Source organism: Zea mays, chromosome 1, assembly GCF_902167145.1.
Source record: "Zea mays cultivar B73 chromosome 1, Zm-B73-REFERENCE-NAM-5.0, whole genome shotgun sequence".
NCBI classification, from domain to species: domain Eukaryota; kingdom Viridiplantae; phylum Streptophyta; class Magnoliopsida; order Poales; family Poaceae; genus Zea; species Zea mays.
Window position 1 is genome coordinate 176,867,940 of NC_050096.1, and position 22,895 is coordinate 176,890,834.

Consider the following 22,895-nt stretch of genomic DNA (forward strand, 5'->3'; position numbering starts at 1 on the left):
TGCGGAACCAATACCGCGACTCGAGGCGACCCAGCGCACGACCCAGCAGCGCCAGCCTGGCGCGACGGTCAATACGGCCAAAAATGGGTCGGCGGTAATGACGGTAGCAGGCGGGCAGGAGCAGCAGTCACGTCGCCAGCCAAGCTCACGTCCCATCCGGGGGCAGTAAGAGAAACCCCCCTCACGGCGTGAAGACAACGCGCCCGTGTTCCGTTCCTCGAACGGCTAGCACACGCGCAACGGCCGCCCCGCCAACCACTCGCCCTGTCGTATTAACTCCGCGGTGGGACAGGCGGCGCCTCTGGCAGGAGAAGCGGGCGACGCTTCGCCTTCGCCATAATAACCACGCCAAAAAAGGTACGTCGCGTCGTTCGATTTTGTATCCTTTTCCTTTTTTCCTCTTTCTCTCTCTTGCAACAGGGACCGGGAAAGGGGGATACCCCGAAAAGGATCCTTCCCCGCGAAGGAACCGGGCTCCGAGCCTCCCTACTTATCAGAGGTTCGAAGGCTGGCCCCCCGGAAGGGTTCGACAGCCGCCTCAGATCGCGTGGGCCCTACACCCACTACTGGTCAGAGGTTCGAAGGCCGGCCCCTCGGAAGGGTTCCACGGCCGCCTCAGGCTACTCGGGCTCCGCGCCCATTACTGATCAAGGGTTCGAAGGCTGGCCCCCGAAGGGTTCACAGCCGCCTCAGACGCCGAGCGAGGGATGACCATGGGTACGTTCGATACATAACCAAGGCTCGGGCTGCGCTCCTGAGGTACCCTAGGACATTTCCGAGACCAGTGGGAGCGATCCTGTAACGGAATCCCATCAGAGGGAGGCATCGAGCCCTCGGACCCCGTCGCCAGGGGACCGGGTCCGGCAGATCACCCGCAGGTACTTTTGGGCGTGTCTCTGGGCCCCTAGCCGACCCCTACCGAACGGGGCACGGACGTCCACTCGGATTACCCGCTTGCAGCTCACCGGAGACACCATGTTCGGCGCCCATCGAGGGCAACATGGCGCTTTCCCCCCCTCCTCCCTGCGGAAAGGCGACGCAGGGGCGTATGTAAAAAAGCCGAGTCTGTCCCTGATCGTCCTCTCGCCCTGTGCAGAGGCTCGGGGGCTGCTCTCGCAAACCCGGCTCCGGCCGAACCGTTGACAACGTCAACATACCAGCCCGAGAACTTGGGACCCGACTGTACACCCGGGCTACGACCAGCTCGCATGAGGGAACAACCAGACCAGCTGAAGCATTACGCGAGGCATTAAGACCTCGAAGGAGTGAAACCACTCCTCCGAGGCCTCGGGGGCTACACCCGGCGGGTGCGCTCGCGCGCACCCACCGGAACAAAATGCAACCGAGAAAGGCTGGTCCCCTTGCAAAAAAGTGCGACGAAAGCCTCCAAGCGAGTGCTAACACTCCCTTCGAGGCTCGGGGGCTACTGTCGGGGACCATAATTAGGGGTACCCTCAAGACTCCTAATTCTCAGCTGGTAACCCCCATCAGCATGAAGCTGCTAAGGCCTGATGGGTGCGATTAAGTCAGGGATCAGTCCATTCGAGCGACTCGATCATGCCTCGCCCGAGCCTAGCCTCGGACAAGGGCAGCCGACCCCGGAGGATTTCCGTCTCGCCTGAGGCCCCCCTCCAACGGCGAACGTATTTCCGGCTCGCCCGAGGCCCTGCCTTCGCTAAGAAGCAACCCTGACTAAATCGCCGCACCGACCGACCAAATCGCAGGGGCATTTAATGCAAAGGTGGCCTGACACCTTTATCCTGACGCGCGCTCCCCGGCAGAGCCGAAGTGACCGCCGTCACTTCGCCGCTCCACTGACCGGCCTGACAGAAAGACAGCGCCGCCTGCGCCACTCCGACTGCAGTGCCACTTGACAGAGTGAGGCTGACAGGCAGTCAGGCCCTGCCAAAGGCACCATAGGAAGCTCCGCTCCGCCCGACCCAGGGCTCGGACTCAGGCTAAGTCCCGGAAGACGGCGAACTCCGCTCCGCCCGACCCAGGGCTCGGACTCGGGCTAAGTCCCGGAAGACGGCGAACTCCGCTCCGCCCGACCCAGGGCTCGGACTCGGGCTAAGTCCCAGAAGACGACGAACTCCGCTTCGCCCGACCCCAGGGCTCGGACTCCGCCCTGGCCTCAGCCGACGACCTCCGCCTCGCCCGACCCAGGGGCTCAGACTCGGCCTCGGCCACGGAAGACAGACTCGACCTCGGCTTCGGAGGAGCCTCCACATCGCCCAACCTAGGGCGCAGGCCAGCCACGTCAACAGGAGGCGCCATCATCACCCTACCCCGAGCTGACTCGGGCCGCAGGAAACATGACCGGCGTCCCATCTGGCTAGCTCCGCCAGATAAGCAATGATGGCGCCCCGCGTACTCTGTGACGACGGCGGCTCTCAGCCCCCTTGCGGAAGCAAGAGGACGTCAGCAAGGACCCAACCGCTTCGACAGCTGTCCCTCCGCCAGGCTCCATCGCTCCTCCGACGGCCATGACATCACACCAGCTGGGTGCCAAAATCTCTCCGGCTGCCACAACGGCATGTACATAGGGCGCTAGCTCCCCTCCGCTAGACACGTAGCACTCTGCTACACCCCCCATTGTACGCCTGGATCCTCTCCTTATGCCTATAAAAGGAAGGACCAGGGCCCTCTTAGAGAGGGTTGGCCGCGCGGGGACGAGGACAAGACAGGCGCCCGCTTGGAGCCGCTCGCTTCCCTCTCCCGCGTGGACGCTTGTAACCCCCTACTGCAAGCGCACCCGACCTGGGCGCGGGACGAACACGAAGGCCGCGGGATTCCCACCTCTCTCACGCCGGTCTCCGGCCGCCTCGCTCTCCCCCCTTCGCGCTCGCCCTCACGCTCGACCCATCTGGGCTGGGGCACGCGGCGACACTCACTCGTCGGCCCAGGGACCCCCCGGTCTCGAAACGGCGACACCTACTTATTGTAAACAATAACCTTAATCTTGTTGAAGGAAATCCTCTTGCCATTTTAACACCAAATGTCTATGAGTACAACCATCTTAACTATGACGTAGTGCTCCGGTTTAGATAGTCTGAACAGTTTTGAGTGTTTTGAAATTCCAGATGAGCTGTAAATTTTCTACAAGACTTGCAGAAATAGATGTTAGAAGTTCATGTGTAGGCATCACGTTGGTGTGCTTTTCGATTACCCACTTAGGTCTTGTTCGGTTATTCCTATCCCATGTAGATTAGATGGAATTAAAAAAATTATGAAAGATTTTAACTTGTTTGGAATTTAAACTCATTCATTTCCACCCAATCCACATGGATTGAGAGCAAAACGAAGAAACCCTTAGGTGAATTGCCAGAATCACATCAATTATCATTGTACATCGTCGCAACACACTATATTGGTTGTTGGCAAAAGAATTTATGAAACAATTATACTTTGTTAATATATGTGTTCGTTTTCATGTAATTGTTGTGCTCTAACATGTTATTGAATAATTGTGCATCGTCGCAACGCACAGGCATTATACTAGTAAATATATAATGTAAGAAGTATACAATAATAAAATCATTATTATGTATTTAAATAAAGTAGAATCAAGATGTGTATAATGACATGACACTTACATTCTATTTGTACTCCTATTACTTGGTATAGTCAATATAATTAGTGTCCTTCTAGTCCTTCTTAAGTTCAAATTATGAATATATTTGTATCAAGAGTAATAAAAGGTCAAAAAATATAAGTAAGATTTATAAAAGTTTCAAACGATTCTAAACTATATACCATTAGATAGATTTTGATTTTAGGAAAATAATAAAATTAGTTTCATATTTTTCTAAGCTAAGATAAATTTATTATAAATTTATAAAGGTAAGTTCAGATTTAATATTTTTCTGAAAATACCGAATTTATTACCGACGGTAAAATACCGAATAAAAAGGGCAATTTCCAAAAACGGTCAGAAAAAGACCAAACCGTTTCCTTTTTTTCTACCGATTTTGTTTCCGTATTTTTTGTATCGGTTTCTGTTTAGACCTAAATTTCAGTAAAATTTCGAAAACGATTCCGATATCCGAAAATTACCGTTTCCGTTTTCATCCCTACCCTCTACATAGTTTCAAAAATTATGTACCTACAAGTACTAAACAGGAATGTTCCAAAAGTCTTTGGCAGTCCGGTCCCAGTCACAGGAAAAAGCTGCTCCACTGAATCAGCTCACCTTGTGGTCACACCAAACTGACCATAAATGCGAACAAAATCAACTAACATGCACATATATACAGAACAGTTTTGCAATACTAGCAGACAAGTACAAGGGCAAAGAAAAAAGGCTGTATAGAAGAAAAATAGCATTTTCATTATCATTTTCGGTCGCTTGTTTATCACTTGCAATTTCTTTACACTGTCTCAAATCTTACAACAACGATGTAGAAATGCAGATTTCTGCACGTAAAAAGGAAACAGGCAGCATACCCCCTTGGCATGCTATATCGAAAGAATAAATCTCAGAAACTCAAAGAATCCAAGGATTTACAGGAGAGAACAAATACCTCCTCCTCTATATGACAACCAACCTCCTCGTGTCGTTGCCAAAGGAACTTTGGAAACCAGTAACAATGTACAGGACAATGTACATTAGATGGCTGCTGAGCACCACAAACATCTCTTCAAAAGCAAACTTTATGGAGCTTGTCCTCTGAATAGAGACCTGCAGATAGCAATCCATCACTAGGTGAAAGGCCTCTATGTCTTGCTTTTGTTGGACTAAGCTGGCAGGTGCCAGAAAACACACCTGCTACCTATTCCGTGCTTGGGAATCCTCAGAAGAGATACTGGAGTGAGGAGAGGGCTCAAGGCTCTCTGGCAGCTCCAGTTGTGTGGGTAATAGGTTCAGAAAACTGCCATCAGAAGGCTGGTCTTCACTATCAGCAGTCTCTGCACAGATGTTAAGTGAATGCAGTGTAAACGCTATGAAAAAAGATGGCCACAAGAAGTCATAAGAGAGTGGTAGTTACCAAATAATGATTTGATGGTTGGTCGCTTTGGCTTGTTGTTCGTTTTCTTTAGCTCAGCTGCAATGTCAAAAAAAAACTTCAAAAGGATGCCCGAGCTTTGTAAGTATTAAGGCTCTGTTTGGCTCCTATTAGTCCTAGGACTAAAGTTTAGTCTCTACATGTTTGTTTCAAGGACTAAACAGGTTCAGAACACATTAATGCACTATAGAAAGACTGAAATACCCCTTCTGTGCTTAAGACGTCACGGAGGAGCAATAACTGAAGGACACGGAGAGGAATAAATCTGCTTTAGTCCCTTCTAGCTACCCTTTGAGGGACTAAAGACAAACCAATTAGTCCCTACTTTAGTCCTTCTGTTTGGCAAAAAAGGACTAAACCGGACTAAAAAACAGGGACTAGATCAGTCCATGGAACCAAACGGGGCCTAAACTAGGAACGAAATGAAGGTGTGAAGTAGGAACTATATCCAACCAATTCCTGGAAGCTCAGGATCGTTCACAATTTCAAAGTTCTTGTAGGTATAGCCAACAAAGTTCACGTCCTTGGAGGAAAGCATCTACATAAAGGAACAATTAATCAGTTACCAAATCTAAAGATGCAAGGCTCAGTATCTAAGTTTTTAAATAGAATTGTGATTCTTGTGGTACAAAAAATAAACATGACAATAATTCCTTTACTAAGAAAAAAAATCTTTTCCACATTTTGAAAGCAAACGAGCTAATTGCTATAGAGTGAAAACTTGATATAGGCCTAAAAGCGAGATTCTAAGAGTGAAACCTCAGAGTGTGTTTCGTTTGGCTTTTGTCCCCTAAAAGGCAAAAGCCAAACCAAAGAACTGGATCCAGGAAGCAACTTTTTCTAAAAGCTGGTTGGCTTTCTCGCAGTGCAAAACTGAAAGCACCCCTGGACCTGCTTTTAGTGGCTTTCAGATGGAACTGCGAAAACATATATCGAAGAACTTTTAACCAGTGATTACATATCGTCCGACTAATCGCGATTAGTCGGGACTGATCGGTTGTTAGTGCTCGATAAGAGGTAGCGATTCGATCAGGGTAGTTGATCGTCCTTATCGTCCGCTAATCACGATATATAGCGATTAATCGACGTGTTGGGCGATCAGCCGATAAGCGTTGTGGCAGACTGGCAGTCCAAAAGCCATTTTAGGCTTAAATGCTGTCTGGGGAGTCCAAAGGACGCCCAGTCAACCAGTCCCTTCAGATGCGGCCTGGGTAGACCAAAGGTCGCCCAGTCCAAAGGACGCCAGCTTATCTGTCATTAACAGCAGCTGAGCCTGAGCAGCCTATCTTCTACCTCCAGTCCTCCATTCTCTTCTCATGTTCTTCACTCTTCTCCCGTCGCCTATCTGTCAACAACAGCAGCACTCCGGAGATGAGCAGCTCTTCTGAAGGTATGGACGTCGTGCTGCTTTTGTCTGTTCTTCACTCCTCTTTGTTCTCTACTCTACTGGTCTAGTAAGTTGTAAACTTGCAGTTTCATAGTCTTATATAAACTTGTTGCTGTTGTGTTGTTATGGAGTATGGACTATTCAAGTATTGAATAAACTTGTTGCTACTGTGCTGGTCTAGTAAGCTGGATGTACTGCTGTTTTGGACTTCCAAGTATTGAAATTGAATATTGATATTGATGTGCTGTTATGGACTATTTAAGGGTTTATACTGCTGCAAGTCTCTATACTATATAAGTATATATCTATATATAGTGTTATATATGACTATATATCTATATATATGTCCTGGAATACACAGGACGACCAAGGGGGCGATTAGGATCGATCAGGGGCGACTAATCGCCCTGATCGACGCCTAATCGCGATTAATCGCCCAGTGGGATCGATCAGGCGATCTGAAAACTATGCTTTTAACGGCTTTTAGTGGTTTCAACCAATCGATTTTTAGTTTTTTAACATCTCACAGCCCACATCAGTTTTTTCTACAGCTCACAGCCCACAGCAGCTTTTTTCACAGTCACAGCCCAACCAAACAAACCCTCAATATAGCAAAAAAGTGGAAAAAAACTGGATTTTTTCTAGAACGTGCAAGAGAGCTGCACATCTTTATATTAGAGAGAGAAAAACAGGACTTACATCCAAAGCCAAAACAGAAAAAGAAACAAAATAAAAGGAAAAGGAAAAAAAAGGTTACAGAGGAGTAAAAGGATTAGATCTGATATTGCTCATGGAACTAGGGAGACCAAGCTGACCCAAACTACTGGCGCCCGCCAGGAGCCAACAGGAAACTCGTCACTAAAATGTTGTTGTGCGCTCAAAATGGAAGGGCAATTCCCATCAAAGACCGTTCTATATCTATGCAGCCAGATACACCAAACCCCCAAAATGATGTCACAGCTGATCCCTTTTATCCTTCCTTGTACCCTTGCTGGCCTTCCTCCAGCAGTCCTCAAACGACCGCTCATCAGCCCTAGGAGCGAGGTAACTCATCCCGAGAGAGTCAAAGATAAGAAACCAGAATTGCCGGGCAAAAACACAGGTAGCGAAGATGTATTGTATCGTTTCCCTTTCTTCGTCACACAAAGGGCAGCTGCTTGGGTGCTGCAACCCCCTCTTCTCCAGATTATCAGCAGTCCAACACTTGTTTCTAATTGCAAACCAAAGAAAGAATTTGCATTTCTGAGGGGCTCATGACTTCCAAAGTCTTTTCCAGGGTTCAAAAACAATAGACCCCCCAGTACCTCAGTTTGCTGATTTTTATACTTCGACCAAAGATTAACAATCGAAATAAACGCATTCCTATTATCTCTAAAGCATTACCTTTCTCCAAGGACCTGCCTTTGATGAAGTTTGCATTGGAGGAGCAGTCTGTAACAATACCAAAAGGATAAAGGTAAGTACCCAGTAGCTTCTGGAGATTGGACTACAATAGCAAGAGGCCAAGAAGTAATATATTATACACCATAATATTACCACCTTTTACTGTCTCACAATACATCGTGTCTAGTCTCTACCATACCATACTCCCTCCTCTCTTCCAATTTTATAGAAAACGCATTAGAATCTAAAATACTGAGTTAATTTCATTAAATATTTCTTGAAAGCACGTTTGTTATGATTGTATTGGTATATTTTTATATTCAAAAACTAGGTCTAGGTCAAAGTTAGAGAAGTTTGACTCCAGGCAAACTAAAATGACCTGTATGTTGGAGGATAAGCAAGCAGGATGTAGAACGAGACTTACTGCAAATACATTAGGCTATTTTTAATGAACAATTATACCCTCAAAGAAAATACTTGCTAATCAATCTAATGTAGAGGTCCAAGCATGCAGTACGCTATGTCGCTATGCACTCTTGCAGTCTTGTCAACAAACCAACTATACAAATAAGAATATCTCAGGATAGAAGACGATATGCAAACTTCTGAGACATTTGAACTTCTGTGAATTACTCATGAATCACCTTTCCTATACAACAGAACACCATCTATATCGAGAAATAGTTGGAATCGTGCAGCAGCATGATTGCATAAGAATAGCACCTCACCTCCTCAAACTTTTCAAAGTTTTGTGTGTCCAACTCATCATTAACCTCAGGAATGAAAGCTGCTTCCATCTGATATAGTTTTTCCCACTCAACACCTGCAAACCATGGATGTGCCTGCATAAACACATTGTGCCATCAATCATGAAATGTTCAACATTATGTAACATTGCAAATAATCTGTTAATGAATACCTTTATCTCATGTGCACCTTTTGTTCCAATTCTCTGATCCACATTACACAATAGCTTGCTAATGAGATCTTTAGCTTCTAGAGAAAGGCTGGCCTCTTCAGGGAATTTTAGATGACTTCTCCAATTCACTATCTGCAAATTGCAGTTGTGTAATGTGTAAGAAGAATCTGAAAGCAAAGTTTTTTCTTGCAATATCATGAACTAGAAGTATGCAACACTTGAATAACTGGCATAGAAAAAACACATACCTTCCTACATGTTGACATTGGGTCTTCAGAATAAAATGGCGGATACCCCACAAGCATTTCGAACATTATTGCACCAAGTGACCACCTATGAAAAGTCAATGTAAGTAAAAGGACATCATTGGATGTGTAATGCACAAGTACATAAGATCAAGCTAACCAGTCACATTCCATTCCATATCCTTTCTTCAGGAGTACCTCGGGTGCAATGTAATCAGGTGTACCAACAGTAGAGTAAGCCTATAAATTTCATGAACCATGCACACCAATAGAGTCAAGGATATGAAACAGAACCAGGCATGAGTTTTAAACAGATGACCAATCTGAGCCATTCCATATGTGATGTGCTGAGGATTACACTTCACCTTAGGGCTTGTTCAGTTTGAGGTGGATTGAGGGGGATTGGAGGGAATTAATCCACACCCGGACACCCCTAACTGAACAAGCCCTTAGGTGGAATGAAATTTCATTTTCTCCATGTATCTATGCAAACTGCTCAGTGTTTGAAGACAATAATATCTTGAAACCTTTCACTCATACAAGCATGTTTAACGTACATAATAACCGTACATGTATAGATGTTCTTGATTCTAACCTAGTTTTAGTACATTAGTGCTCTTAACAACTCCTGGCCTACTCAACTTGCTTCAAACTAAAAGACTGTTGTTATTGTCGCCATTGTGCTCTCTAGTTCTACATTGTGTATAAGAAATGTCATTGTAAAGCCTACACTGTGTAAAAAGGACCCTCCTTAGAACAAATTCATGTTGACAAGCAGATACAAGCTAATTTATTGTGTAGTAGATAGATTTGTGTATTGAGGTTCACAACCAATATTTGAGTTGACATATCTACAATGAAATGGCAGGAGTCAAAATTTACATAGCTGGGCACCCACCAACATCCTCCGATTCTTCTGCCAATGTAGTAGTTGTTCCTGTTGTGTCCGCCTGGGGGCAGTAGAGTTACTGGATTGCTTATCACCATCTGATGATGGATTGGTGCTCTTACCTGCTGCATAGTCAAGGTCACTCAGATTTGGGAAGCAACTGCTATCTAGAGGTTTACATAAGCCAAAATCTGAAAGCTTCAAGTGGCCACTTCGATCTAGCAACAAATTATCAGGCTTGATATCCCTGGAAAGGTATAAGAATGACTGAATTAAATAACTGCGATTAGATATATAGTGGTGCTTATTATTGAACGTTACCTATGAATATAAATGCGTTTGTGAATAGATTCAATTGCTAGTATTGTCTCTGCAACATAAAACTTAGATTCGTCCTCAGTCAGTGTGTCCTTGCGCATGAGTAAAGTCATCATGTCACCACCAGGAAGGTACTCCATAATGAGGTACAGAAACTCATCATCTTGAAATGAGCAGTACAGCTTAACAATGTAAGGACTATCAACCTCTGCAAGGAGGTCCCTTTCAGCTCTGACATGTTCAACCTAAAAACAATGCATTGGAGAAAATAGAAGTTAGCTCGATAACACAGTACAGTTACTAGAGTTAACATCATGGAATACCTGCCCTCTTCGTAACATTTCGGACTTCTTAAGCTTTTTCATTGCATACACATTGGATGTAGCTTTTTCTCTACAAAGTCTCACCTGCAAAATATTATAATGGGGTAAGCTGCAGGCAGACACAGAAAACAGACATTGTCTCTTTAGAGACCTGCATGTATTTCACAAGAAAACTTTCTCTCGAAGTATTGAGTAAACTGTTGTTCATTACAGAACACGAACACCCAACTATATATTGTATCAAAGAGGATGACTCAAATATTTGTTACCTCCCCAAATGCACCTCTCCCAATAATGGTAAGCAATTCAAAGTCATCAACGCCCATTTTATGCCTTCGTAGGCGCATGTATTCTGTCTCCTTTTTTTCTAAATCTTTCAGGATATTGTTTTGCTCTTCTTCAGATACATCTGCATCTGCTAGTTTCCTCTCCAACATCCAACGCCTAGAATATTGGTTGATATCAACATGGGTTGCAGCAAACTTAGCCAGAACTCAACAATGTATAGCAGAAGCATGATCCCAAAAACAATATACAGCAGCAGTTTAATAAGGCCTACAGAAGTCCTAAAGAAGAAGAGTTGTCAAGTGTAACTTATGGGCAAAAGAGAAATGTGAATAGTCAAGAAAATAAGTCGACCGATCGACCCTGCAAGAGTGTGGTGCTAAGACCCATACGAATACAGATAGAACATCTATATTCATACCAAAGTACAGAAGCAGACTGCAAGGTGTACTTACTTCCATAATCCATAATTCTATATGAAGCTGTATCTGCTAACAGTGCTCATGCAGACTAATGGGGGCACTAAAATAAAGTTGGGGCTAATTTCAGCAGTCAACTGGTTACAATTTATTCCCTTCTCTATGGGCAGATTTTATCCTCATTCTTGACCATATAAGTTGATAATTATGTATGGTATGTTCCACCTTGTTGGGTTAATCTGTTTTCTCATTGCAAAAGAAAATAATGAGACTAAAATGGAGGGACTAATCTTTAGTCCCTGGAACCAAACAGACCCTTAGCAATTTTGTAAGTATTTGCAAACAGATAAAATGTTAATAGGCCTACAGAACCCGGCTCCCCTAAAAATGGCATAGACAAGCTGATAATAGTAAATGATGAATGATCACTTAGCAATTACTAGAAGACCGAGGCCAACTGCCCAGCTCAAAGTTACATCACTTGATAAATATAGCGATTTGCCAGCACTGAGCCCCCTCAAATCACCCAGGCACACGCGCATTGCCATCACACCAGGAAGGAAAGTGGAGTGGAGTGGAGTGGAGTGGAGTGGACTGACCTCTCCTTGCGCTCCTGAAGCGACTTCATCTGCGACTTGTAGTGGTTCTCGATGTACTGCTTCGCCGCCGCCACCTTCTGCTTGGTGGCGCTAGACAGCGCCTCCTCCCCCGCCGCGGCGGCCATCCTCGCGGAGTTGCCGGCGCCACCGTTGGGCGACGCCGGCGCCGGCGTCTTGGCGCCCCGCTCTCTGTCCTTGTCCCGCGGCTGCAGCTTCTGGAGCCAGCTCCGGGCGGAATCCATGGGGCGGGCCCGCGAGTGTCGGCGGCGGCGGGATCGGATCAGCGCCGAGGGGGTGGCATTGGCAGGTGCGGGGATTGAGTTGAGTCAGAAGCTTGGTGTCCCGCCCGCGCCCGCGCGGGATCTCCGGATCTGGTAGTTGCACTAGGGTTCGACGCGGGAGGCACGGGCACGAGCGCCGCCGCGATTTGCTCGGGGTAAACTCGCGCTCCAAGCAAGTGGGCACTGCTGCTGGTGGTGGGCTTCGATTCCGCTTCGATTCGCAGCTGCTGGCTGCTGGCTGGCTGCCTGCCTGCTGCCGACTGCCGTGCTGCGACTGCGAGAGAAGAGAAAATCACGCGCCGTCCACGTTGGCCGAGATAAAATAAGAAAGATTGGGATGCCCAATTATTATTACGACGTGCTGCCTGTTTCTGTTTCGCGTGGCAACTTTCAAAAGACGCGCGAGGGCGCGTGTTTCGTGTTTACGTATAAAAAACCGAATCGTAAGACTCTTAATTTTATATTATAAGATTTAAGGATCGGATCGGATTAGGATCGGATCTTATTTCTATTTATTTTTGAACTAAAATTTATTTAGGGCCCTACTATTTTGTGAAGAACCATTTGGATCGCGATCCATTACCACCCCTACGTAAGAGCATCTCAGACGGATAAAAAAAGTTAGAAAATTAAATTTGTATCAGAAATTCTAAATCTAATCTAAAGTATGATATAAGGATAAGGATAACACTGTGAGCCTTGGCCTTGGACATCATTCTTGCAAGCTACCCTAAGGCCTAATCCAGCCCGGCCTCATCGACAGGGACAAAGGAGCTCGGCTCGGCCCAGTCCATTATCCTACAGCCCAAATACGAAGCGGGTTTAGGCCCGTTAACCCGTTCAGAGCCACTCTTCGCCAGTTCGCCTCGGCAAACAAGGCCCCAAAACCCTACTACTCTGTCGAGCCAGCGCCGTCTCCCTCCCCCACTCCATTCCCACTCGGACTTGGACCCCAAAACCCTAGCGGCTAGCGCCTCCTCGCCGTCACCGCCATGATCACCGGCGGCCAGAGCTACGTCTCGGCGCCGCCGGCCTTCTCGGCCGACGGGCGCCTCCTCCTCGTCTGCTCCGGTCGCGCCGTCTCCGTCTTCAGCACCGCCACCGCCATGCTAGTAAGCCCGGCCCCGTGCGCCGCCGTCTTCGATGAAGGAAATTTGTTGAGGTGCGGGTTGTGACTGTTGTCGGGGGTTTTGGTGTGTCGCAGGTGTCGGAGCTGGAGGGGCACGAGGGGGACGTCACCGCCGTGGTGGTGGTGGCGCCGCCAGCGCAGGCGACCGCGGCGGCCAAGCTTGCGAGCTACTGCTGGACGGCGGGGCTCGACGGGGTGCTCATCTACTGGGACTTCTTGGCCGCGGAGGTGATGCGGAAGGTCCAGGTTGGGCTCCCCGTCCACTCCATGGTAAGCTCAACCTGCTGCCTCCTCGATTTCTGTTGCTCTGGTTATCATTAGTTTGTATTCTGAGCTGAGAAAAATCGAGATTACATGTGCCAATGTGCGTGCTTGTGATTTGATTCCGTGAGTGCAGGTGGTTCCTGACATATATAGGACCTCAAAAGGAGTTGAGGTGTCGAGCCCCTTTGCATTCATCTCTGTGGAGGATACGAGTAAGCTGGCAAGTGAACCAAAAGCGCTGTGTGGGCAGATGAGAGTTTATGACCTGACAAAGGGGCGCCAAGTGGGTGGCCTCCTGGCCGAGGTGAGAAGCTTTATAATAAATCTTTGTCACTCAATATCTGTCAATTTCCACATAATAAATCTTGGTCTTTAATGTACTTTATATTGACGGTTATGCTTGCTGATGCTCTTGGTATTTGAATCGAATATAATAAGTTTTCAAATTTCAATTATAAAGTACAGAATTATGTTGAATATGTGTCACTTCTGTTTTTTAATGTTACAACCTTGCTTCCATGAACTATTTGCTCTGATCTAAACAGACACGTAAACCAGAAAAGATCGTTGCAAGTAGTTCTGGAGAATTCTTGGGCATTACAAATAAAAGAAAGCTCCATATATGGCGCATACCAACAAAAGATTTCAAGCCTGACAAGATAAGGAAGATAAAGCTCCGGCACACCAAACACTTGACCACTCTGGCATTCCATCCAACTGAGAGAACTGTGGCTGGTGGTGATGTAACAGGGCGGATCCTGATTTGGAGATGTTTTGGAAACTCAAAGTTCTCTGAAAGTAGTGTACAGTCGAAAGAGGATGACGGAAGGGATGGTGTTAGGGGGGATGATGATGCAGACACTTGCACAACATGGCATTGGCACTCAAGCAGTGTGAGGTTTCTCAAGTTTTCTTCTGATGGAGCATACTTGTTTTCAGGTTTAGCATACTGAGTCATTTACTTTCTGTCTATGTCAATTTAACTCAGTCTTTCCCTGGAAGACCTGTACTTCTCAATGACAATTTTTTCTATGTTAGGTGGTTTGGAGGGAGTTATTGTTGTGTGGCAACTAGATACTGGAAAGAGAAGGTATAAACCACGTCTGGGGTCTCCTCTTTTGTTCTTTGTAGATTCTCCAGATTCTTCCATTTCCTGCGTAAGTGTCCTTTTCTCTCTAAACTATTCTTTGTTATGCTTTACAAGAACCCAATGCCTTTTGCTCTGCAGAGCAAATTATATTATTGATTTATGAAGTTTTTGATAACTGTATTCCCGCATTCCATATGAGTTACTGCTTAGTTAATGTTCCAGTCTTGCCCAGATGTTAAGTCACTAATCCATTAGAATCAAAACAGTAGTTCAAAACTCAGGCCACTAGATGTCCAAGTCTAGAGCATTGTATATGGTAATGCATGGATCTTATGCTGTTATCATTCCTTGCTTTCTTATGCATTGTAGTTTAGATAATTAAATTCAAGTTCCCTCCATAGTCCCGGCCATAATTTGCTTGAAATAATATTCTAGCAAAACATGTATTTATGCTTTTATCACTTGACAACTTTCTATATTGAAGATTAATACTGAAATGGCCATTTATTAACCCATGTTTTCCTTTGCTATACGAATATGTGCGTAATCACTGATTTAAGTCTATCTGTTGCTTGGTTCGTCACACAAGAAAATATAGCTAACAAAAGAAGTTGTTTGTGTGAGTATTCTATGCAAGTATATTGAGGGTTTCCAGATTGTTGAGTTAATGCCTGCTTATGCTGCTATGCCTTAGTATAAAGAATTGGGTAATAGTTTTTATTAGAGCTGGCAGAGAAGTAAAATATGGCCCTGCTTTCCATATGTAATTGTCCTAGCATGATTCATAAATGTTGTCCGATATAGGACTGGCTAAATCACTCATGACTGTGTTGCCAGCTGCATCTTTGATCTGGTCTGATTTTCTTGCCCATAGTGTGCATGATAACTTTTGTTCGTATTTCAGGTGTCATGTACAAATAACCAAGTCTATCTTCTAAAAATGCCTAATATGGAGGTCATGAGATCTATTGCTGGAATCAAGGTTTGTAATATGGAAATATGCACCCCCCCTATGCAATTACTAGCATTGCTTGTTTCTGGGTTTCCTTGTTTCTGATAAAATGTGATTTTATGGTATGGTCATGATCTTGTGATTATCTTTTCCTGTGTTTTTAGCTGCCAATTGCTTCACCAAACTTGGGCGGATCTAATCGGGCTGTGTATGGATTTGATTATACTAATAGACTTGTTGCTATACCAACTGAAGATTACTGCATACAGTTCTACAATTTGTTTGAGAACGCTGAGGTTTCAGAGGTAGGCTTATTAAGTTATCATGTTAATCCATCCTTTTTGGCAGTTTTTACATGATGGACATTTTTACTGAAACTGACCCTAACATTGTTAATCTTTTCAGGTGCAAGTGTGTGAGAGGAATTTCCAGCCTATTGATGATATCACTGTAAGATACCTCATTTCATATGCTTATTTTTAGTCCCATGTTTTTGTTCTTTTTTGTTGCTCTATCTCTTTACGTGTGCCAAACATTTTCCACCGCTCCTGGATTACTTTTGGTTGCCCTGCTAGTTACCATGCTTAAATAATTAGTTCTCTTGTTTGGTATTCAGAATTGAACTTTAGCTTTTGATATGCTCCATTTCCCCCTTGATACAGATGTACATTTCCATGGTTTCATTGTCAATCGATGGCGATTTGATGTGCACCGTGGATGTCAAACTTCCTGAAGAAGGTTTAGGTGGTCTTGTTACATTGAAGTTTTGGAATCATGGGTCAAGAGCTGGACATTATTTTTTGTCCACCGTCATTTATGAGCCTCACAGGTTGGTTCATGTTTATAAGGCTGCTGAGAGATACAATACAAAAATGAAAGTATTATTTGTTCTAACTTTTACATTTAATCTTTCATACAGTGATGATGGGGTTTCTTCTGTTGCATTCCGCCCAGGAAGAAATATGGCCGTTAGCTCTTCTTTTGGTGGTAACTTTAAGGTGTGCATGGCTGTTGTGTTTGAGAGGATGCACTGTTTCCTCAATTCATAAGTTTTGTCTTTCTTTTATGTAGGTTTGGGTCCAGAGTTTGTCTTCACAATCAAATGATGAAAGAAATTGTTCTGGTTGGAGATGCCAATCAGTTGGCTCATACAAGTGAGTTGTGAATCTGTTTACCTTTGAACAATACCTATTAATATTTGATGGTTTAAAATACTAAAATATTCATACACATGTAACATGTTTACCTTTGGGCAATGCCTATTAATATTTGATGGTTTAAAATACTAAAATAGTCATACACATATTTATTCTAAATACTTCTATATAACCACACATTTAGGCTTCCAGCATTTTTTTGTCTTTGATTAGTGAGTCATATGATATTTGAGCGTTTAAAATTTTGCAGGAAGAAACCTATGACATCAGCAGCCTTCTCAGCCGATGGATCTGTTCTTGCAGTTGCAGCTGAGAGTACCATCACATTGTGGGATCCTGATAATAATGCGCTTGTTGGTGTCATTGCAGAAACACTATCGGTATATGATCATTCATTGACATATTTTTATGGTTTATCTCTGTCTTAGAATAGCAGTTTGATGTGTCATTTATTTTATCTGCAGCCAGTGACAAATCTTTCTTTCGTTGGGACATCAGTGTTTTTGATGTCTCTATGTCAGAGTTCAAGACCACAGATTGCTCTATGGAATGTTTCAAATCTTTCCATGCAGTGGTCTTACAGCATTTATGCAGAAGGTACAAACTATGATAGTAGTATAATTTATGCTATTTAGATTTAGGGAAGTCATAATACTTTCTGGTCCTACCTCTTACAAGGCATTTTCATTTGTTGTTTTGAGAAAACACAATTTATAGTTCTGATGCTTGGATACGGATCATGTTCCTTATTTGTGCTTGAAGATGAACAGGGACACATAAGATTAGCCTGACATTCTTACTGTTGAATGTTCTCTGTAGAGCTGATCCTCTGTTTTAGTGTTCTAAAGTGTTTGACAGTTGGGGTTGTGAAAAATAATTTGTGGTCAGTGAACAATCACGTTTGATCTCATTCTCATAGTTTTATTTTCTTTTTCACAGCTGCATGCTGTTCGCCAGATGGGAGTGAATTTGCAGTTCTTGCTCTTCTTAGTTGTCCTGATGGAGAAGCATCAACACAACAAGATGGAGTAATTCTTCTTTTTGATGCAGAAAGCTCAAACCCCATTGCCTCCTGGTCGGTAAAGAAGGTATATCCCAACTCCCATCTGAGCAATTGGTTGTCATCTCAACTTGTTTTGGAAACTGAATTTGCCCTTGGTCCTTCTAGTATTCTCAGGTTTATACTTGTATATTGTTAGATACCACAGTATGTCTAGTTGCTTAGTTCTCCAATAAACTTTCTGTTGGTTTATTTCTTTCTGCATGTATTGTTAGTCAACACAATGGACCAGGGGCCACAATGACACATAGCTTTGGTTAATGCCACTTTTTTCCAGGCATCGGGTGGCAGCATTTCTTTTGTAAAAGGTGACGTCCCTTTGGATGCAAATGCTGATAGTTCGAGAGACAAAGAGCCAATGTTGCTTGTTTATGTAAATGGTTCTCATGAATACGCCATCTTTGATCCCCGGGAGAGTGAGGAGGTGGTCATTAGCAAGAACAAGCACAAGAAGATTCAAGCTGAGGAACCTGGTGAGTATTGTAGGTTTGTTGCATTGTTCTTGAATGCGTTATTTTTATATTTCACTGGCTACATATTCACCTCTCCTGCGCAACCCTTGTTACTTGCACCAGTTAGTCAGATGGTATTTTGTGGTAAACAAACAAAATATAGTAGCAATGCAGTAATCACTATGCCAGCTTCTTATATGCTGTGCAGCCTGTGCTTCCAGATGCTGTTTGCAGGATTTTTTTATCTGTACCTTGTGCAAAAATGATTGTCCTATTTTTTCTACTTTGTAAAAGCGCTGTATCTCTTTTTCAGCACCAATCGGCTACGCTTCTATTTACGGAGAGCTTACAAAACTGGAGCCAAAGAAAGAAGTTTCAGATGTTCCATTCGTCCCTTCGGACAGGCCTTGGGAAACCATATTCAGCGGGTCGTCTCATGTTCTCCCGCCTCTCACAAAACTATGCTCTGCATTCTTGTCATCGCTGCTGGAGAAACGGCCTGTTGCAAACGAGTGAGCCGCCCTAGAACATTGTCCTCTCATACAACGGTAGGTATACTCGCCAGTTGCAGAATGGAAATGCGGAAGGAAATCCGTCCGTGACGATGCATATGCCCACTTGAAGAGTTCAGAGATGCTGGGTGATGCCATCTGAGGTTGGTTATGGTTATACAGATATCACACGGCCCACGAGGATCATTTTGCAGCGATACTCGACGGCCAACCTACTGATCGCAGCAATTTTGTTTTCTTCTCCGCTTGACATGTAATCCTGACAGTAAAACTAGAAAATCTTAGTGTGCTTTATCTGATGCGATGACGCGGTGCTCGTTGAGGTGCTGCGACTGTTTGGCTATTGAGCTGTCTACGGCACAACCGCATTTCTTTTGTACTATTTTGTTTTTTTTTCAAAGAAAGCTCACGCTTGGATATCTGAAGTTGATAAGCTTTGTTACTGGGATCCCTGAATATTGTATGTTAGGCTGACTCGAGCAGTTCACCAGAATGTAGTTTGAATATGGATATTAGTATGGGTAAGCTGCTGGAGATAGTCTTAGATACAAACTAAGCAGTCCAGCAATAAGTTCTTCGTGAGTTGCACTCTGTTGGGCCTAGAGATGGCAATGGGTACCCGCTACCCGAAACCCGGTGGGTTTTTGCTCTATTAGGGTATGGGTTTGGGTCAATTTATGTACCCACGGGTTTGTTAATGGGTTCAAATGGAAACCCAACGGGTACGTGGGCATAGGTTTGTTCTTCCACTACCCATACTCGCAAACCCATGGGTTTTTAAAATCCGCCTTAAAATCAACATTTCTTATAAATATGTATCATAATATTATTAATTGAATATGTTCTAATTGAAATAAACTTCATGTAACAAATTTTAAGCTAAAATTAGTTATCACTTGTTCCTTTTATGTTAGCTTATTAATGTATTGATTGTCATTTACATGATGAATTATTTTTTATGTTGATGTTAGTGGGTATGGGAAACCCGTTGGGTACCCGAAACCCGCATGGGTTTGGGTTTGGGCAAAATTTTATACCCGTCATGGGTATTGGGTTTTTAGCGGGCGTATTTTTTATTCGCGGGTATGGGTTTGGGCAAGTAATACCCAACGGGTTTTTACCCATTGCCATCTCTAGTTGGGCTTGGGCCTCAGTTGCCCTCTCCATTACGTTTGAATACACCACTTATTGTCCTAGATCTAGTCCTATGATAAAATTAAGTTGTGTATGCTTAGTTGCAGTTTACCGTCGCATTAGAGCAAGGCTAATTATATAGCCGACCACTGGTTGTATGTATATTTGCATCCTACAACTTAGTTTATTTGTATAGTAGTAAGTTATTCAATAATATTAATGCTTGGTTTACTTGTCTTATCTTATGAAGTTTTTAGTTCTTGTGCTTGAATCGGTTATAAGTTTAAAACTTGCTTCTTTTCTCTCGTCTTCTCTGTCGTCCATGTTAGCATTGTGTCTGCATACATCATGTTACTCCCTCCGTCTACAAATATTTATCGCTATGGTATTTATATCTGTTAAATTTTTAAGTTTGATTAGATTTATAGGATATATTAACAACATTTATATCTTTAAATTATTTTACTAAAAAATAAAATCAAAGTCATATAAATATAAATATTTTCTTATATAAATGTGGTTAAAATAAAAAAAAAGGTTTCGCTCAAAATGCGAGAATGACCAACATTTGTGGACAGAGAATGACCAACATTGGTAGTAGTAATTACTAAAATGGCCTTAATTACCCTACTCTACTGATGGTAGTTTAGAAAAAAATAAATTGCAATGTTCAGAGACAGAGGACATGGACATTGCATGGCCTAGCTAAGCATTTGTTGACCAACCTTCGCATTAGTAGTTATAGATGTCCAATAAGCACGAGGCCCGCGAGCCCGGCACGAAGCCCGTTTTTTGGGCCCGGTCCGAGCCCGGCACGGCCCGGTTATATGCGGGCCCGGACCGGCCCGGCACGAATAAGCGGGTCGGGCTCGGACAAGAAATTAGGCACGGTGGGCTAGCCCGGCACGGCCCGTTTAGCTCTAAGCCCGTTAAGCCCGCTTTTTTACACTAAAACGTGTTTTTCGGCCCGCATAGCCCGCTTTTCGGCCCGCTTTTTTCGTGCTAAACGGGCCGGCCCGGCCCGTTTAGGCCCGTTGCGGGCCGGGCTCGGACAAGGAATTGAGCCCGCGTGCTTAGCCGGCCCGGCCCGGTTTTTTAATCGTGCCTGGCGGGCCGGGCCCAAAACGGGCCGGGCGGCCCGTTTGGACATCTCTATTAGTAGTAGCATTGGTCAGCAACACTGGCAACCTGGAAGCCACAGCAGGTAGGACTGGGAAGACGAGTAGGAGAGCAAGCACCAGCACCAAGGCGTGGCGTCACATGGACGCACGCGCCCGTCGTGCATGTCTCCGCCGTCGAACCCCTACCTGAAGCTCCCCATGGTGTAATGCGCTTGGGACGCTTGGGACACATAAAAGGCGTCGATCGAGATGCCCTCTACGCCGCCGCGTGCCAAGGAACCAGCCCCCTCGCAGCTAGCAACCAGCGATGGAGCACCACGGGCGTGGCCGCTACCACCTGACCGCCATCGTCGCGGAGGCGCTCTGCCTGCACTAGTACACAGAAGCTCTATAGTGGCGGTTCTAAACATATTTACACTGGCGTTTTTCAGTACCGCCAGTGCTAGGGGTCAGTGGAAATCAGCATTTGCACTGGCGGTTATTTTGGAACCGCCAGTGAAAAGTGCATTTTCACTGGCGGTTTTCTTAAGGAACCGCCAGTGAAAAGTGCATTTCCACTGGCGGCTGAATAAAGAAAACCGCCAGTGAAAATGCATTTGGAAATGCACTTTTCACTGGCGGTTTTCTTTATTCAGCCGCCAGTGGAAGTTTTCCCGCCTTTTTTCAAAATTTCAAACAATACTGAATTATATATTTATTTATTTACACACACACAAACATATATATATATAGATCTATATTGATATTGAAAGCAACATGAAATTAAATTCTATCATACATTTATATACATCAAAGTATTCTGTTTACAACCATATATCCTTCATGCATTCTATACATCATAAGTTTTCACCTAAGCTCTAATAACTATCTCGGCTAAGAGATAATCTACTAATTTCTGTTAGTATTCTAAACTCTGGCAAAGCTAATGTTCCGGAAGCATCGTGATATTTTCCTTCTGCGGGAATGACCTCTTTCAATATGAATGTGCAGAGGTCCTCGACTATGCCATACAATGCAGCTTCGATCAAGTTCTCCGGGTTTCCTCGTTGAAATTGCTGTAAAGGAATTTTATAAACATCATCTATTTATACTCAATAATAACACATTTGCATCTTTAATGACATAAATACATACTTAACTATTACTAATAATACCTTGTCAGGGTTCGTGATGTATCGTCCGTTCACTCTCATGAACTCGCACGCATAGAATCCACATAGGACCGATCCTTGTGGTTGCTTGTGGCACTACATAACGGGAGATTGGTTATTTAGTTGCAACATTGTGTATGATATGTATTCATAAAATCACATACTTACCGGCCAGTGATGATGGATGTCTAGTGGCACGAGTTTTTTCGACAGGTCGTACTTTCCACCTCTCATCTTATAGAATCTATAAGCACTGTGATCTCAAATAGAATCACCATGTTATTCTCAAATTTTAATCGATAAAAGTATGCATGCATAGAAAAGGCTTACAGCTCTAAGATGCTGAGGAATGTTGCATATGTCGAAGGGTCGAAGTTCAAGGAGTCGAGCACCAGCACCTTTCCAACCTTAGGATAAATGAGGAAGCATATCCAGTGGTCCCTGTACGAATCAAATTTGTGATGCATGTGTATTGAAATTATTAATTTTATTTATGCAAAATCACACTTACTTAAAGTTGTACGGGGCCATTATGGCTTCCCTGTCTTGAAATTGAAGCATTGCATGTCCTATGTATGTGGCGTATCGAGCTTCAAAATCCTTCTTCATATCCTTTATACGCTTCTCAACTTCTTCGTCCGTCTTTCCCCGTATTTCATCGTTGTCTTTCCCGATTCTAAAAGTGTGGCTTTCCTCGGATATAAGTATTGGGTTGAGATACCCAACCCTTTTACTGGCACTAGCATTGGGCTTGGTACCGTAAAGAATCTCCTGCTGATCATGTTGCATTCTGCAAGTCACACGTGCATGTCAGATATT

At 44.2% G+C, this 22,895-nt stretch overlaps 2 protein-coding genes across 3 annotated transcripts; one reads left to right on the forward strand and one right to left on the reverse strand.

The window, feature by feature from the left end:
• Window positions 1-4,309: 4,309 nt before the first annotated feature.
• Window positions 4,310-12,371, reverse strand: LOC100381537 (putative AGC protein kinase family protein). 2 transcript variants are annotated; one of them, NM_001174366.1, is made up of 14 exons: window positions 11,774-12,307; window positions 10,740-10,914; window positions 10,471-10,554; window positions 10,151-10,392; window positions 9,839-10,076; window positions 9,101-9,180; window positions 8,944-9,028; window positions 8,696-8,827; window positions 8,505-8,618; window positions 7,777-7,824; window positions 5,460-5,544; window positions 4,989-5,045; window positions 4,766-4,908; window positions 4,312-4,681 (listed from the first exon to the last, which is right to left on the reverse strand). In NM_001174366.1, the coding sequence occupies exons 1-13, from the start codon at window positions 12,013-12,015 to the stop codon at window positions 4,769-4,771; spliced, it is 1,722 nt and encodes a 573-aa protein (NP_001167837.1). In that variant the 5' UTR covers window positions 12,016-12,307; the 3' UTR covers window positions 4,312-4,681; window positions 4,766-4,768. The 2 variants fall into 2 exon arrangements, 1 of the variants encoding a protein (NP_001167837.1); XR_004849432.1 differs by lacking the exon at window positions 5,460-5,544 and having other exon boundaries at window positions 4,310-4,681; window positions 11,774-12,371.
• A 621-nt stretch (window positions 12,372-12,992) lies between these two features.
• On the forward strand, window positions 12,993-19,088 carry LOC100383022 (Transducin/WD40 repeat-like superfamily protein). Its single transcript, NM_001329466.1, has 16 exons — window positions 12,993-13,166; window positions 13,259-13,453; window positions 13,581-13,751; window positions 13,993-14,386; window positions 14,486-14,604; window positions 15,442-15,519; window positions 15,654-15,794; window positions 15,895-15,939; window positions 16,152-16,318; window positions 16,409-16,487; window positions 16,561-16,643; window positions 16,897-17,026; window positions 17,111-17,243; window positions 17,586-17,734; window positions 17,984-18,179; window positions 18,472-19,088. The coding sequence occupies exons 1-16, from the start codon at window positions 13,047-13,049 to the stop codon at window positions 18,672-18,674; spliced, it is 2,403 nt and encodes an 800-aa protein (NP_001316395.1). The 5' UTR covers window positions 12,993-13,046; the 3' UTR covers window positions 18,675-19,088.
• Window positions 19,089-22,895: the final 3,807 nt, after the last annotated feature.

What these genes read in the sequence shown, in the direction of transcription:
- LOC100381537 (NM_001174366.1), bottom strand. Translation starts at nt 12,015, where the DNA reads ATGGATTCCGCCCGGAGCTGGCTCCAGAAGCTGCAGCCGCGGGACAAG. An exon ending in AAATGTTACGAAGAGGGCAG is followed by an intron (nt 10,393 to 10,470) that starts GTATTCCATGAT and finishes CATTGTTTTTAG; the next exon opens with GTTGAACATGTCAGAGCTGA. An exon ending in AAGGTGCACATGAGATAAAG is followed by an intron (nt 8,619 to 8,695) that starts GTATTCATTAAC and finishes GTGTTTATGCAG; the next exon opens with GCACATCCATGGTTTGCAGG.
- LOC100383022 (NM_001329466.1), top strand. Translation starts at nt 13,047, where the DNA reads ATGATCACCGGCGGCCAGAGCTACGTCTCGGCGCCGCCGGCCTTCTCG. An exon ending in AGAACGCTGAGGTTTCAGAG is followed by an intron (nt 15,795 to 15,894) that starts GTAGGCTTATTA and finishes TAATCTTTTCAG; the next exon opens with GTGCAAGTGTGTGAGAGGAA. An exon ending in CCTCCTGGTCGGTAAAGAAG is followed by an intron (nt 17,735 to 17,983) that starts GTATATCCCAAC and finishes ACTTTTTTCCAG; the next exon opens with GCATCGGGTGGCAGCATTTC.